Source organism: Manis javanica, chromosome 5 (assembly GCF_040802235.1).
Source record: "Manis javanica isolate MJ-LG chromosome 5, MJ_LKY, whole genome shotgun sequence".
Taxonomy (NCBI): domain Eukaryota; kingdom Metazoa; phylum Chordata; class Mammalia; order Pholidota; family Manidae; genus Manis; species Manis javanica.
Window position 1 is genome coordinate 161,191,094 of NC_133160.1, and position 16,689 is coordinate 161,207,782.

General features: G+C 44.8%; 2 protein-coding genes across 6 annotated transcripts in view; one reads left to right on the forward strand and one right to left on the reverse strand.

Moving 5' to 3' along the window:
* Positions 1–5,334, forward strand: part of FAM184B (family with sequence similarity 184 member B) — a 141,732-nt gene extending 136,398 nt beyond the window's left edge. For 3 of the 5 annotated variants that reach the window (XM_073237797.1, XM_073237798.1, XM_073237795.1), the window contains exons 16-19: positions 140–257; positions 2,708–2,812; positions 3,593–3,795; positions 5,196–5,334. In XM_073237797.1, the coding sequence (XP_073093898.1) occupies positions 140–257; positions 2,708–2,812; positions 3,593–3,795; positions 5,196–5,289 (520 nt within the window). In that variant the 3' untranslated portion in view covers positions 5,290–5,334. The remainder of the gene's footprint in view (positions 1–139; positions 258–2,707; positions 2,813–3,592; positions 3,796–5,195) is intronic. The other 2 variants (XM_073237799.1, XM_073237796.1) reach the window with 1 other exon arrangement.
* MED28 (mediator complex subunit 28) lies at positions 5,123–16,360 on the reverse strand. The gene is made up of 5 exons (XM_017665375.3): positions 16,138–16,360; positions 12,782–12,848; positions 11,990–12,102; positions 11,429–11,636; positions 5,123–8,692 (listed from the first exon to the last, which is right to left on the reverse strand). The coding sequence occupies exons 1-4, from the start codon at positions 16,294–16,296 to the stop codon at positions 11,439–11,441; spliced, it is 537 nt and encodes a 178-aa protein (XP_017520864.1). The 5' UTR covers positions 16,297–16,360; the 3' UTR covers positions 5,123–8,692; positions 11,429–11,438.
* Between the last annotated feature and the right edge of the window lie 329 nt (positions 16,361–16,689).

The window sequence follows — 16,689 nt, forward strand, 5'->3', positions numbered from 1 at the left end:
GTGTGTGAACACACAGTGGTTGGCCAGGCTAAGCGCAGAGCAGCATCCCCACCCTGGCCACCCTTTCTTCCTGCTTGTTGTTGGGTAAGTGCAGTAATTTCTGCAAGTACGGGGCTAACTGCATGCCTGCTTAAAACAGACTGAAAGATTCTGGAGAGAAGCCAGGGAAGGGGGCATCCAAGCCGGAGGACGTTCAGCTCATCGGCCGTCTGCAGACCCGCTTGAAGGAGAGAGAGGAGATCATCAGGCAGCTCACGGTGAGGTCGTCAGGGCCATCGGCGGGCGGCATGGGCACTCCACACTCCCCCACCCCACCCCTGCGGCATTCACTTTCCTCCTGGCATTCTCTGGGTACTTAAAATTTTAATCCTGATAACCATGAAACCACCTTATAAATGATCCTTGGCTGTTTTTTCTATCATATAAAAAAGTACATACTAAAAAATAAATACAGGAAAATAGAAGGCAGGAAAGTCCCTCAAGTCCCACGGTTATCTGCCAGTATTAATATTGGTTTAGTTTTTTAACCTCTAGAATTCGGGAAAATCTAGAATGGCTTGCCTTCTGTTTGAATTTTAGTAGAATCTATCAAGCCCACTCTTTATTGATTTTCCTTCTATGAAAAAGACAACGTTTTCCAGTTAACAAAGACACCCCCTGGGCCTCTTAAAAAGCTTTCTTCTGTATGCAACAGCCATCAAGGCCTACTGACCATTTCTTTAAAATGCCTCTCCCTCCATCTGCTCCTGCCCATCCATGCAGCCCACACACCCACATTCCTATCTCCTAATACTTGAACCATTGCTTTAGGCTCTAGCCCCAGCCTCTACATGCTCCATGGTTTGGTTGAAAGGTTTGGTATATTTCACGCCAGCTGAACCTGCTAGGGCAGCTCCCAGTGGCTTACATTCAGTTCTGGGGACAGTGGGTGACAGATTCATTCCTGTCGGCATGGCCCATGGTGGGAGAACTAGGCAGCCACATCAGAAGACTAGCCACTCCCATTGCCTCTGCCTCACCCACTTTAGTCCAAGCCCCATCTCCTCTCACATGTGCAGTGGAGAAGCCATGGGTTTCCCCACTCACTTGAGCTTCATCTTGCTATGCCGACCTCACATCAACCAGTGATGGTATGAAAATGTAAGTCGAATCATAGCACAGCCCTGTCCAGCTCCTCCCGTGGCTTCCCATCTTTCTCAGAGTAAAATGCATGATCTTACTGTGGGTTATACAGCCTAACATCCTCCCACAAATACACACCTCTGTCTCTTACTCCCATCCCCGCCCGTACCCCAACTACACTATTTTGTGTCAGGACATTAATGAGGCAATCCAGAAAATTTAACCACTTACTGACAATTAAATACCAATGAGGAATTGCTCATTTGCTAAGTGCAACAAAGGTAGTGTGGGCTTTTTTTTGAAGAAAAAGTCCTTATCTCTTAGAGATATGTATTAGTGTTTTTCAGTGACGGGTATTTGCTTGAAAAATAATACAGCAGGAAAGAAAAGAAGTGGATGATGATAAACAAAGTTGGCCATACAATGATCGTACTTGAGGGTTTCTTTCTTTGCCTTTCCAGCTTTCTGCAGTAGACCCTTCTCCAAGAGTATCTGTATCTTTTTTTTTTTTGGTATCATTAATCTACAATTACATGAGGAACATTGTTTACTAGACTCCCCCCATCACCAAGTCCCCCCCACATACTCCATTACAGTCACTGTCCATTAGGGTAGCAAGATGCCATAAAATCACTACTTGTCTTCTGTGTTGTACAGCCTTCCTTGTGCCCTCCCATACATGGTTTGCTAATAATGCCCTCACGCTTTTTTCCCCTTATGCCTCCCTTCCCACCCATCCTCCCCAGTCTCTTTCCCTTTGGTAAACTGTCAGTCCATTCTTGGGTTTTGTGAGTCTGCTGCTGTTTTGTTCCTTCTGTTTTTTTCTTTGTTCTTAAGCTCCACATATGAGTGAAATCATTTGATACATATCTTTCTCTGCCTGGCTTATTTCACTGAGCATAATACCCTCTAGCTCCATCCATGTTGTTGCAAATGTTAGGATTTGTTTTCTTATGGCTGAATAATATTCCATTGTGTATATGTACCACATCTTCTTTATCCATTCACCTACTGATGGACACTTAGGTTGCTTCCATTTCTTGGCTATTGTAAATAGTGCTGCCAAAAGCATAGGGGTGCATCTGTCTTTTTCAAACTGGGCTGCTGCATTCTTAGGGTAAATTCCTAGGAGTGGAATTCCTGTGTCAAATGGTATTTCTATTTTTAGATTTTGAGGAACCTCTATACTGCTTTCCACAATAGTTGAACTGATTTACATTCCCACCAGCAGTGTAGGAGGGTTCCCCTTGCTCCACAACCTCGCCAACATTTGTTGTTGTCTTTTGGATGATGGTGATCCTTACTGGTGTGAGGTGATACCTCATTGTGGTTTTAATGAGTATCTGTATCTTTCCTAAGACATTCCAAAGAAACTTGCCCTTTCCAAGAGGGGCTGGGGACACAAAGGCCACAGGAGTAAAGACGCTTCCTTAAAGCTTCAGTGGATGGCAGCTTGATTTTCCTCCTCTCCTGGACCTGCCTTCTCTCTGTATTTTACCTTCACACAGCCATCTTCCTCAAGTCAAACCCAGTGCTATGTGGTTAGACTCATTTAGACTCAGGTTTGTTTTTTTTCTTTTTTCAGGAGGAGAGAAGATTTCACTATGCAGCGTTCCCCAGTGCAGTGTCCCATCGGAATAGGTCCTTCTCCTTCAATCCTCACCCGGGATATTTAACCCCTTCCATGAAGGTAAATTGGTTCTACTGGTTTCAATACATTACACAGTTCTGCTGGTTTCATTATTCCTAGGTTAACTGTAGCTTATTTATATATGGGCTGGCATACATCCAGAGGAATATTCATTGAAAATGAGACTGACAGAAAATAGCCCAAATTACTAACAAACAATATGCATATCTAACTAGATTTGTGTGTATTTTTAATTAAATAAGTTTTGTATTTCCAAATTTCCTATAAAATAAACATATCACTATTAATAATGGCTATACCTGGTGATAGGAAGGTGAGAGATAAGAGCAGGAATCTTCCACTTTGTTTTTTCCTTACATATTTTTGGGATTTTTCTGCAATGAAAATATTGACATCCAAATCTCTTAGCAGGGATCACAAAATCCTAAAATTACTATTTTTTTTTATAGTTCACAGAGCAATAAACCTAAGGTGAACTGATGTGAGCTCATTTATAATTTTCATATATCCTTCTGAGGGTGATAAAATGTTTCACTGCAGGAATGTTTTTGAGGACAAGTTGGGTCCAGCCCCTTCTGGGGGTGTTACATGGCCTTCTAAAATCTTAAAAGATTTTCAATTACAAAACACATCTATCCCTGGAAGTTTTATACAAGATTATGAACCTGTGTGTTTTTTAAAACAGAGTTCAGAAGAAAAGATGCTTTAAAAAAAAAAACAAGTATATAAATAAAATTGTCTTGTTTGGTTGGGTAGGCCTTATTTACTTTTATAATGCCTCTTTTTGGTGGTACTAACAGGCTTTTTCTTTACTACAAGCAGAAAAAGATGATGGAGGAAGTGCCCAGCCGAGTGGTCAGTGTGCCAAACCTCGCCTCTTACGCAAAGAACTTTCTGAGTGGCGATCTGAGCTCCCGGATCAATGCCCCTCCCATTACAAAGTCACCCAGCTTGGACCCAAGCCCCAGCTGTGGCCAGCCTTACAAACCCACCCAGACTCTGAATGTGAAAACCGCCACAAGGTAGGATGCAGAAGCTGTGGTCTTTTTCCCATAGAGAGGGAAATTAGATTCCTCTCTGGTCCCTATTAAACACCCAGCATTTGGACAAATACAGAGACTAGCAGAACAAGCCCTGCCTTGGACAAATTTCAATCCAGACAAATAGGGAAATTACGTAAGAGGGATAAATGTCATTCTTTAGGAGAGGAAATATCTCTGGTATCAAATTCTAGGATCTTTTCTTTTTCATGGACAGTTAGACAAGGGACATTGAACCACTTAGCTAACTACTTCAGTGTGGGTTATACAGGACTCTCACCACCTGGCCATGAAGCCTGGATTCAAACTCTGGTCCTCCTTCTTAGCTGTGTAGCTCTGACAGGTTACATGACCTCTCTGGGTCTCCATTTCCTCACCTCTAAAATGAATAAGGCACCTACCTCATCAGACTGATGTGACTAGAGGAATTAATCCAGAGGATGGGCACAGAACCTGGTCTAGAAGCATTCAGTATATTTCCACTATTACTATCAGAGTTACTTCTCAAGATTTACTGTATCACCTTGGAATCTGAAGGCTTTCTTAGCAGGTTTGGTTGATCATACATGACAATTCAGATACCATCTTATTGTTTCCAGAAACCCATGCAGAATACGTCCCTTTCAGAAACTGATTTTTTCTATTATCTATTAATTTTCCCTCCGATCCAGTCTTCAATTAAGAGGCAAAATTTTACATTCTGGACTTCAAAGTTTGCATTTCAGAAAGGGCCCCTTCTAAAATCTTCCTTTTCCAAAGTCCCTGGCTATTGAACAGATGGGGAGGCACAGACCCCTCTGAGTGTTAGGCCCCAGCACACCGCTCTATGAATTGCTCCAGCCGGCTCCTGACTCCGCTGGCTACGAGTGCATCTCATTACTGTACACTTTGGTTTTTATTTGTTTCCACTGTTTCATATAAAGCTTCACAAATGCAGACAGAGGCCATTCAGGCAGGGGCACAGTCTACTTCCCTGCTTACTGTTTCCCCTTTTCACTTTATTATTTCAGAGCCTCACTGAGATGCCAGAACACATTAGATAACTTTCAAAGACCTATACTGTAATGCTCTTATAACCACTTCATCTTTTTTTGTAATGGGCTTTATTACTTAATTTGTGCCTGAAATAAATGTTACAAAATACACCTCATTAGTTGTAAGTGAAACAATAGAGAATCTTGTTTTCAAAACAGGACTAGACATTCTTCCCCACCCCCATCCTTCACACATGGTTTCCAGCTACTTATATTGGCTGGTCACTTTCAACCGTCTTTTGAAAAGTAAAGAAGCAGTTATCTTTCCCTTAAGAGATGGTGGGGTATTACAGAGTTTATTGAATTAATGTTCAAAACCACCTAAGAAACCATTTTATTTGTTTACAGGATACAAGACCGTGAAACAGCCCAACCCAAAGAAGTCCAGCAGAAACAGGGCTCTGCCCACCAGGAATGGTTTACCAAGTATTTTTCTTTCTAAACAGACTCTTGGGATCCATCATGAAGACGACATTTGAAAAAAAATTTCCTTTGAAATATCTGATTGAGGGAATGAACTAAAAACCACCCAACCAAATAACTTGCCTGCAGTATGATTTATCTGTGATAGCCGAAACAAATTTTGGCATTAACATTTCATACTGTTTCATTGTGACACCAGTTCATTAAAAAAAAAAAGTTGACATCAAGATGAAACAAACCAGTTATTAAAAAGCACCTGTAGGGAAATGTTACTGTTATGGATGACCTACACACTGCATCCCTCCCGTCCTGAGGATTACAGCCCACTTTGTAGACTGTTACACTACGTGTTCTCCATCATCCGCTTTAAAAGTGGTTTCATTCTTCCTTAGGATGTTGGTCACATCCACTTGAAAAGTGTTTCTTTGTAAATGATGTGATACCAAAATGCACATCTAACCTCAACAAGAGTAAGAAAAAAACAAAATTCCAAATAACCAGGAAAGCCAATGGAAAAAGAATCTACTAGGAATGGACTGTAGCAGACCTCAGCATACTTGGATTGATTATTTTGACTTCCTAGGTTCAGAGCATGAAGTAGATTACAGAGGGTTAACATCTACCTCAAAAGGAGCTTTGCAAAAACAAAGCAAAATATTATGGGTAATGATACCAATCCTGAATTGGCAGTTAACCACTGCCAGGATCTTTCTGTGAATAACAGCCTTATCCATCATACATCTCAGTGTCAGCAACTGTACTGTCCACTTGGTCATTTGTGAAGGTTTCTAGAGTATCTATTCTTTGAAGTCAAAGATCTCCTGAAACTGTGGTCTTTGGGGGTTGGGCCATTTGCCTCATGGTGCATTGCTTCTCCACTGCATGGACGCTCAGTAGGTCAAAGAGAACTGGACTGGCTGTTCATGGTGCTGGCCTTGCTGTCAGCCACACTGAATTGTCTGACCCCCTGATGGAGCAGTGCAATATGACAAGACACAATGCAACTTTTAGTGGACAAAGTATATTCTCAATCCTTTGGTGCTGGCCCAGCAGGTGGCCCATAAACAGTTGTTTATTCTATGCACTGTCAAGTCTTTGCTCTTTGAATAAAACTTTAAAACAACTGGGCAATAAAAATGGTTGTGACTTGTATTATTTTTCCAAAGAAAGGTGAAGTTAGACAAACAGAGAGTTTAGAATTAGGAGGTTCACATTAACCTCAATCAGATCTTCAAATAAACAACAACTTATATACTTAGGTCATTTTGACAGAAATGCAATTACAACTCACTCAACTCGGTTTAAAGGTAAGTTTACTATCTAGTCAAAACACACGGCCCCAAGAAATTTCTAAATGCAAATACTTGTTACCATACATGTAACATGCCATATTATTTTTCAGTATAAAAATTTTTTTTCGTTTGCTTCTTGCCTAGGGTAAGTGTTGTAGGATTATATTGGTATTTTTTATTTTAAAAACTACGTATAGTTTCACTTCGGTTTGTGAGACATTTTCCCAACCCTGGGCAACTCCTGATGACTAGCAAAGTAGGCTGCACTTCCTATGACTGCCTTTAACTCTGCACCTGCTGCAGGGACAGAATTATATTACTTTTGAGACCCTCCATCTGTTTTGACTCCTTTCTTATTGAGGTTAGTGAACAAATTCTACCCTGCATTCATTTTTTTTAATAGCATTTTTTTTGGTATCATTAATCTACAATTACATGAAGAACATTATGTTTACTAGGCTCCCCTCTTCACCAAGTCCCCCCCACATACCCCTTCACAATCACTGTCCATCAGTGTAGTAAGATACTGTAAAATCACTACTTATCTTCTCTGTGTTGATTTTATCTTGTTAACTAAATCTTTACATGCTTCTATCATTTTTTTCTTTAGGACACACTTCATGACTACTGCAGTGAAGTATTCAGGGATACACAGGTAAGCTTTTTGTTTGAAACAACCAAACTACCATCTAGAAAGTTTCTAGCAATTTATGCCTTCACCTGCAGTGAATGAAATCCTACCTCTCTGTACCCTAGATAAGACTGACAAATTATTTGATATCTAAAACATTCTTCTTGTTCTCCTTCACATAATCTGATTTCATCAATCTGTCAAGAGCAGAGTGGTCTAGAAAGGATGGTGACAGCTTGGAGGGAGCAACAAGATTTGATGATCTCTCTCTTGAGGCTGTATTATGGCAGAAAGCGGAAGTGTTAACATATTCCTGGAGCAAAACTGGAGAGGAACATTCCTGAAAAGTGTTTCTTAATTATGGTGGAATGAATTTGCCCAATTGATGGCTGTGTATCAGATACCCAAGCCCTTCCGTATTAACTGCTTCAGCATTGAACATCTATCACAGTAGTTGCGACTGAGGCTACTTGGTCTATATCCATGTCCAGGATCCATCTGGATTCTGCAAGGGCCAAGCTGACCAATTAAATGGAGCTACGACAGGGGCCACCATGCTGCATCCTTTGCCTTCATACAGTAGCACCGTCTCCACCACCACAGGGTGCAATATTATTTTTGACCTATTATTACCTCCTAGTAGCCCCTCAGCTGCCCGCTGACCCCTGCAGGTGGTAAAGCCAGATGCCCACACACTCGTAATGGCCTGGGATGATTTGCTAAGTACTGTTAATTTGTCGTTATCCCTCTGGGGGGGCCAGGCAGCGCAGTGGTAACCGCCAACCCCACCATTTGTGTATACTCTATCGCCCCGACCTCCTGAATGTTTGTCCTCCACTGACAACATTGCAGTCCACTGGGACATGGGCCTGAGCACCACCGGTGAACCTTGAGCAGCTGGGCCGCTGGGGACTGTGTGACCTCACGTACCACTCAGGGTGAGTCTTCCTTGCCAAGTGGTCAGTGAGGCGGTCCTCAAACCCCGTCCTACTGCTTGTACTGCTTGCTCCCTCTGATCCTGCCCACTGACAGCCATGTCAGTTGGGTCCTCCAGGAGGCACACCCCAAGACGCGATTGGGGGGCAAGAAATGTACTGGGCCCCTTGGGGCCCTTCAGCCACAGACCACCAGGATACAGGGATTTACTTGGGATTGGATGCTGTCAAGCAGGTGGGGACAATTCTCTAACTGGGTACCTCAGTATATCTTATCTATAGGGAGGGCAGATGAGAGTGAAGATAAAGTTGGAAATGGTTTAAAAAGAAAAAGCAGTCACTCATTTTAGCCAGAATGTTTGGTGACACCGTGACCTTTTTTTTCTCCCATGATGAAGTGGCTTTGTCTGGTCTTACTTTGTGAATCATGGTCTCAGAGCTGCTTTATCAAAGGCCAGAATTCTGAGATTGCTTATGTCCAACAGGAGGATAACGGCCTAGAAGTGCTGGCTCGGCATCTGGATGTCAGGGACAGATTTCTCTCCCCTTTCTCAGGGGAGACAACTGTGGAAGATAAAGGGGAGAGAAAGCAGAAGTCAGAGCCTTCAGACCTGGTGCAGGGTAGACATGTGTGAATGGAGGCCAAGGAAGATACGGGCCAAGGAGGCATGGAGAGCAGCAGCTTGGAGAAGTCCCAGCCAGGCCAACAGGCACTCCCAAGAGTACCCGCAGCAGAGCCCTGCTGGGCAGGAGAGCACGGCACACCTGGCTCAGGCGCCCCCCACGCCCGAGGGTGGGGAAGCACAGCCTTCACGGGCGTGCTGCAGCACATCCCGAGGCGCAGCTCTGGCACTGCACGCCCACAGCGGCTCTCAAAGGGAGAGCTGAGCAGTGCTCCTCCCTGGCCTCCAGGGGCCCAGGACCAAACCCTCAGGAACGTCAGCATTTGGAGGCTGGGTGAAGAGGAGAGGGAGGGGAAGATGCATTAAAGAGAATGAATTCAAGTCAGGAAAATGGAGAAGTATCCATTCAATTTGGCGACAGCAAAGCATCCGGTAACCGAGGCAATCACAGCTGTGGCAGCATGGGAGGGACGGCTGGCGCAGGAGGGAGGGAGAGCAGCAGGGACCCGAGGCTGAATAAGGGGCAGGGTAACGGGACAGCAGGCAGCCTGTCATCCAGGGAATGCTGGAGACAGGACGTAAGGACTCTTGGGAGCTGCCTGGACTGACCCAGCAGATGGGTGGCGTGGGTGCACAGACCTGCCATGGAGGTAGGCCCTACGGAAGGCAGCTGGCCTGGGGCCCCAAACACCCACGGAAAGGCTGGTCTTACGCAGGGTAGGCACTTCAGCAGACAGAACAGGAAGGAAGAAAGGACGCCCTGCAGATGAGGGCAGGCTTGTCATTCCGGGAAGGGGAAGGTATCAGAAATCCCAGCTGATGGAGACAGCAGCTCAGAGGGTTTTCTATGCTCATCAACCAGCATGATGTCATTAAAAGGAAAAAGACATTTACAGACCAGATTTAAAAACTGTTATTTGACAGAAAAATCTTAAATAAAGAAAAACTAGTACTACACTAAATCAAAATACTTTCACTAAGCATATCAGTGTTCTAAGGACAATTCCCAATCTTTCACAAAGAACCACTGTATTACTGGAAGAGTGCCTAAAATTTATTTTACTTAGGTTTTTAATCAAGAACTCTAAAGCTGCTAATCAGCTTCTAATTAGCATGAGACGACCAGGTTAACGACTTTGAAGTCATATAATTTAAGTAAAAACAACTTTTAAAAGCTCTCTTTAACCTACACATTCTGACTGAGGGGACTCGCTGGCCCCGGGCTATGTATCCCAAAGACACATACATAAACAAAACTGAGTAAGAAGTATTATGTATAAAAGATAAATACCATGCAGCACCTATATATTCAGAGAATAAAGCTTAATTCTCCTGAGAGGCACAGAGACAGATATAAATCACTAAATCCCAAGGGAGAACCAAGCAAGGCCAGCAGAAGGACCAGGAAGTCCTGTGTCCTGGGGGCTCGGCAGGGGCTTCAGGGAGGGACTGCTAGTGTGCATGGGAGGGACCTTCAAGGCTGGAGAAACAGAGTCAACACCCCAAGTCACACAAGTCCTGCCTGTTCAGAAAACAGTGGTGCATTTGTTTTGAGTAAGGGATGTAATCTAATAAAAGACTGTAAACAACAGAGAAAGGAAAACCTCATCCAAGAAAAGCCAGACACAATGTCGGTCTGTATTTCCAAATAACAGCAGTTCCATGGAGAATCCTGTTGGCCTGTGAAACCAGCAAGGGGGCGAAACATCTCCCCAAACACTGAGGCTCCACGTGATTTGTGGACCAGGTTGCCAAGGGTCACCCTCCAGCCCATCACCTGCCCCACGGCCCCACTCCTGTGGCGTCAATACCATCCCTTGGCAACAACCTTCCTTACTGGGAAGGTCTGCTCACAAAAACCCCCACAAAACAAAAATGACACAAGGAAACAAAGCTCAAAACTACAAAAGATCACAGCAAGCTTTACCCCCTTGTACTTCACCAATGTCCCCCTACTGTCACGCTGCTGAGCACAGGGTCTCCACTGATTCATGACTGCAGACCACAACAAAGTCTGGCATATCATTGCTCCCACCGCACCCCCACACAAAAAAAGTAAACACCACGCCACAAGGAGTCAACATCTATTTAAGGATCCTGCTGTAATACCTACTATCCTAGGATGTTATAATCCTCTTCTGACCTACTTATAAAAAATCCTCATTTTGAGAGCTCTGGAAACACTGCAAACATGGTTGCATTAGACTCCTTTACTTGAGGTAGTTCAAAGTCTGGAAACACAGCAAAATTACATATCTTTCTACACTGCAACCGACAAGTAAACTAGCATAGAAGGCCTACAACCAAAATCCTCATCCTCTGATTCTCAGACCAGATCAAACAAACTAAACTGAGAAATACAGGCAGATTAGAAGCCATACCCCCACCCCCAAAAAGCAAAAACCAAAACCAAATAAGAAACATAAAAGGAATCCATAAGTGGCACCATAACAACAGTCTAAACTTTGCTAAACACAAAAAAGTTTACTTGGCTTACCAAACCTGTCCACAGGCATTTTAGAAAATACTCATGAAATAACACTTATAAAAAAGGGTGGAAACTTTTAGGTAGGACCATAAAATGAAAATCATCTCATTCCCTGGCAAAGAGTTATTCCCAAATGTCAAATCCACAAGAAGTGGTATCTGTCAAAACCGTGCTGAGGCCGATACACACCAGACCACTTTCAGGCCGGCTTCATAGGCGCGGGGATATTAGCAGACGCCTGCTCGAGGTAGGCCAAGGAGCCCGGAGGGATTTCTGCCGGTTTCTTGTGCTGCACGTTGATGTCCTCCAGCACCTGCTGCCAATGCCTCAGTTTTGTCAAGTGCTTCTGGACGAGGGCATCTTTCCGCTGTAATTCATTCCTTAGTTCTGAGACATCCTATAAATGAGCGCAATGAAGTCAGAGCAAAATCATGCTGTGTGTAAGGCATTGCGTAAGAAGAGCTTATGATCTATATTCATAGCTTTTTAATCTTTTTCAAGCAACAGAACCTTCTAAGAAAAATCTTTGATGAAAGCCAGTGAGTGCAACTGCTCTGTTTGAAGCCTTGCTTCCCACCCCCACCCCTCCACCACCCTTCTAGGTTCTCATGAACACTGACAACTAACGACGTGTATTCAATCTATAAAGCCCTACTATTATCCACAGGAAAAGATGTATCTCATTTAAAGCACAGAAGGAATCCTGACATGTACTCTTACTAAAAGGTGAGGAGAAAATTAAATTCATACCTCTTTGATAACTTGCTCTGGTTTCTGGACAGATAACTGCAATCTTTTTTGTAGGAAAAAACATTCTGTCTGTCTTGCAATATCCAGAAATTTCTGGATACACTGATCAACACCTTAAAAAAAAAGAACAAAATATATTAAATTAATAAAGACACTAGACACAAACAGCTCTTTCATAAACAGAGTATCAAAACAGCACCTTCTCACAGATGTAATATGGGATTTCAATTCTGGCCACAGCAGTAATACTGATTCCCCCCGACCCATGTGTTAACCATTGAACAGCAGATAACTTGTGCTTTTAGCAGATGAGAAAGAGATCTTAATACAACACATAAGTTCTTCTGAATAAAGACAATGTAGAGATACAGCAATCAGCAGCATGATTTTCAGTTAAAATGTAACATCTGAAATCCAGCACAAAGAAATCAGAAGCACTGGTCGCCTCTGGGAACAGATCACGGGTGATGGGGGAACCACAAGAGACTTTTCTCTGTTAGTAACATCTATGCAAAAGAAAAAAATTCAAAACTTACTTTTTTTTTTAGGCAGAATACACTACCGGTCCTCTGTGTCCTAGTACCAATATGAAAAGCTCATTTAAGTGGTTCATTATGAGCGACATAGGGTGTCAATGAGTAAACAGCAGGATATAGAGATAACTGCGTAAGTTTTAATTTCTGGAAAAGTTCTCTTGGGATACAAACAGGACTGAAACACATCAAATATAAAATCAGCAATTAAGAATCCTGCTAATGTCAAGAACACTGCCTATAAAGAAGGAATTCTTACCAGTTCGAATCTCTTCCTGATCTGTGCCATTGACATAGTCCTGACTCACCAGAGAAGCAAAGCAAGCCTGTGTGAACAAGAGACATCACAGAAGAAAGAAATGTCATTCATTCACATGTCAAGAAATCTTACCTCAGAGTAAGAAACTTCTCAGAAATCACTCAGTGATTTGATAGCATCTGGGTCTGCACACCAGATGAGAAGACACCACGCCAGCCTGGGAAACTCCTCAGGCCCGTGGAGGGAGAGCTGGTGAACGAGGTGGCTGCCAGCACCACCACTGGGTCTCTTTCCTGCCACTTGCTTTGGTCCCCCACTACCTCATTCCACACCGGGGCCTGGGGCCCCTCCCTCTGATGCCTGTGTGACCTGTATCAACACCCATGCAGGACTCAGGTAATCATCACCTCCTCTGAGAGGCCATCTCTGTCTACTCTTGAAACAGCACCCCTCCTGCTCAGCCCAGTTTTACTGTTTTTCATACGGTTAACTGACATCATTCTTCTAGTCTCCTACGAGCAGGTAGGAAATTTGCTGTCTTGTTCACTATACACCTACTGTAGGAATACTGCTTGGCACAAAGTGGGGTGCTCAATAAATACATGTCAATGACTTACTGGACAGCCTAAGAGAACAAGGCTGGAGTTACAAGGATAAGTAAGTCCCAGAGAGGAAGCTCTCTCTAAACCGGCACTGATTCAGACACATGATTCAGCCAAGGAGTTCTGCACACAGGCAACTCTCAGGAAATGCACCAAGAAGGCCTATCGCAGGGCAGCGGCAGGGCCAGAAAGAGAATAGGATGGAAGCTGGGGGAGGGGTGGTCAGCAAGGAAGCCTCAAACCTCAGGAAAGCAGAGCCCCAGTGGCAGTAAGCAGACTACACTTGGGGTGAGACAGGCAGATGTGAGTCCAACCTTGGGCCGTCAGCTGGACAGGCACACCCCTCAGGAAGCAACATTCTCCTGCCAGGAGTTTTGCTCATTTGATAAGTGGAGAACAATCACAGGATTTCCCCAGGAAATCCATGTAACACTCAACAAATCAGAAAAACAGGTGCACCTGCTCTGTGAAACTTCTGACTAGCGAAAAACATCCCATCCATGCGGCCAACGAGGCCAACTGGCCAACAAAGCTGGAGCTGCTCCATGACAGCCAGCAGGGCCACCAGGCAGCATGGGAGGAAACCTCATCTCAGGAATTTTAGTTTCTTTGTCCCCTTTAAAAATAAATAAATAAAGTAATACACAGGCCTTTACAGGAAGACAGTTGTGTGGAGAAGTAAATGTGAAGCAGTCTATAAAAAGAATATGCCTTTTATAAATATGACTAGGACAGAGCCTTTGCCTGAACAATCAGAAGGCCTAAGTGCAATTCCTCATTTCCACACACCAAGGGCTTGGCTTTGGGAAGTTACTTCCCCTCTGAGCTCCATCTGTAAAAGGAGGGGATGGTCTTCAAAGTTCCCACCTGCGACAGTGCATGATCTCAATAAACTCATTCTATCAAATGGCATTTACTGAGCAGCTAGAATGCAAAAGCCACAGATCTCAAGGGGTGTCACTCAAAAAGAAATGAAAAGCAGGCAAGCAGATGCCATGAGCCACCGGAGGTTATGGAACAGGGGTTGACACATACGACAAGGAAGGAGACAGGAAATGAGCTGAGTCTTGAAAGACGACCAGGTAGGTAATGACCCAGCAGCAGTGGGAGGGCCAGGTAGTACCTCTCACTCCCCATGGGGCTACATCCACATGCCCTTTGAGATTTCAAGTATTATGGAAAGCCACCTTTGACAGTGACACCCAAGTGTGCTCTCACAGGACCCTGGGTTTTATTCTCCTAGACCACTGGTCTCATGGCATGGCAACTGCGGGCCATTTATGTGTCTTACATTGCACTGTCATGAGCTCCCTGAGGTCAGGGACAGTTCTCGCTATATTCTTAGCACCCAAGACAGGGCCTGACACACAACAGGCTCCTTGATTGTTTAGCAAATATTCACCAAGCATCCGCTATCTGCTACCACTGCATGAACACTACAGCACTGCAGACACAATGTGGGGGGCAGGGGCCAGGAGGTCTTTGACCTCATGAGCCTGGTTTCGTGGTGCTACAATTGGCGCCAGGCACAGGTCCACAGAGCAAGTGATCCATGAGTTGGAGCAGGGGACTGGAAGCCCAAAGAGAAACAAACAGGACAGGCAGAAAGTTTCATGTGGCCAGAGTAAGAGGAAATGGGTCTGGAGACCTGAAAACACGAGACCACAGTAAACTTCTTGGTCTTATCCCAAGAGCGACAGGTAGCCACTAAAGATGAAGCACTAAGGTGCTGGTGGTAAGCTATGGCCAAGACTACAAGGCCAGTCTGTCAGCAAGCAATGAACCACCGCACCTCAGCGTTAGATGCTGCTCTCAAGCTTACCCACCCCTTCCCTTTAAGGCTTAGCACCACCCCAACAGCATCTAGTCCTCCTTCCAGAAAGAACAGGTATCTCTCTCTTACCAGTTATCTCCAAACTCTTGAATGTATATTCCATCAGTAAAAGCATTTTACCCAAGCAGCCCCAATAACACATTCATTTACGAACTACACTCATGTTCTACTGTACTATTACATACAGTGTAACACTCACAAGACTAGGATTTAAAACACATGAAAGTTAACTCCAATTAAAAGTTATTTTATTTCCACACACTAACGGCTCATCTTCCACTTTAAAGACAACTGGAAGCTACCTTCTTTTTAAGCACTTACTTTTACTTCTCATTTATTTTCGACCACTACCATCTTCCTTGCTACAGGGTTAACGTTTGGGTAGAACTCACGAGTTTGGGTCATCTCTGCCTCCCTCCTTCACCCACAAGCTTTGCCCTCGGCCCCTGATACCAACTTCCGCACAGCAAGTTTTAATTAAGTCCATTTCAGCTCGAGGAGTCCCATGACCTTAGGACCGTTCAAGGAAGGAGCCAGAGGAAGGAATACAGGACGTAGCAGAGTGACGAACCCGTACTAAACACGCAGAGATGCGAGAAAGGCTATGCAGGACGAGACCTGGAACCCGGTGGGGCGGGAACGACCGTCAGGGCATCCAGAGGGGCCCGAGGTTGGGGGCAGGCAAACTTAAAGTCCACTTGTCTCCAGAAACATCAAGTTTACGCGTCTCCGCCAGCAGCTGTGCGCAGAATCGGGGCACCACCCAATCTGAGGCTTTGCAAAAGCTAAGTACCCTGATCCTGTTTCCGCACCTCTCAGCCCGGCGCGGGGATCGCCGAAGGCGATAAACTGAGCATGCGCAGCTTCGGTTTCAGGAAGGAAAGGAGACTGAGTACGCGAACGCCCGCGCCTCATCTTACCTCGAAAGACGACTCCAACTCATCCACCAAGGTAGTGTTAGAAGTTCTAGAAGAACCTGGTGCAGCCTGAAGAAGCGAAGCCTGGCCCGGGAGTCCCTGCGGGGGTGGCGGGGGTCCAGGGGGCTGTCCCGAGAACATCCCACCTAGCTGAGCCGCCATTTCTCAAACGGCTGGTACGAAGCCCACTGCGCCCGCACGGGAGCGAGACGGCGAGTCACATGACAGACCCGGTCACGTGACGGTGCGACTTCCGCGGGCGTCTCCGGCTCCCGGGAGCCCGTATGTTTGGTGCTTTCCCCACCTCTTTCTCTGCTCACGAGGTGCCTGGCTTTCCCCTTTTCTTTTCTTGAGAACTGAAGACTTTGATCGGATTTGACACAGTTGTGCAGACAGAATAATCACCGACTACGGTGGAATGAGCCCTCCCGCGGGAGTCAGGAGACTCCTGGGCAAGACCTGCCGTTGCTGTTACCGCTTGGAGTGACTGGCCAAGGCTTTGTCCAGGCTCAGTTTACCTGTGGGTCGGGGGAGGTACCCATTCATTCCGCAGTC

What these genes read in the sequence shown, in the direction of transcription:
- MED28 (XM_017665375.3), bottom strand. Translation starts at nt 16,296, where the DNA reads ATGGCGGCTCAGCTAGGTGGGATGTTCTCGGGACAGCCCCCTGGACCC. An exon ending in TCAGGAAGAGATTCGAACTG is followed by an intron (nt 12,103 to 12,781) that starts GTAAGAATTCCT and finishes TTTTTTTTTAAG; the next exon opens with GTGTTGATCAGTGTATCCAG. An exon ending in CAGAGCAAGTTATCAAAGAG is followed by an intron (nt 11,637 to 11,989) that starts GTATGAATTTAA and finishes GCTCATTTATAG; the next exon opens with GATGTCTCAGAACTAAGGAA.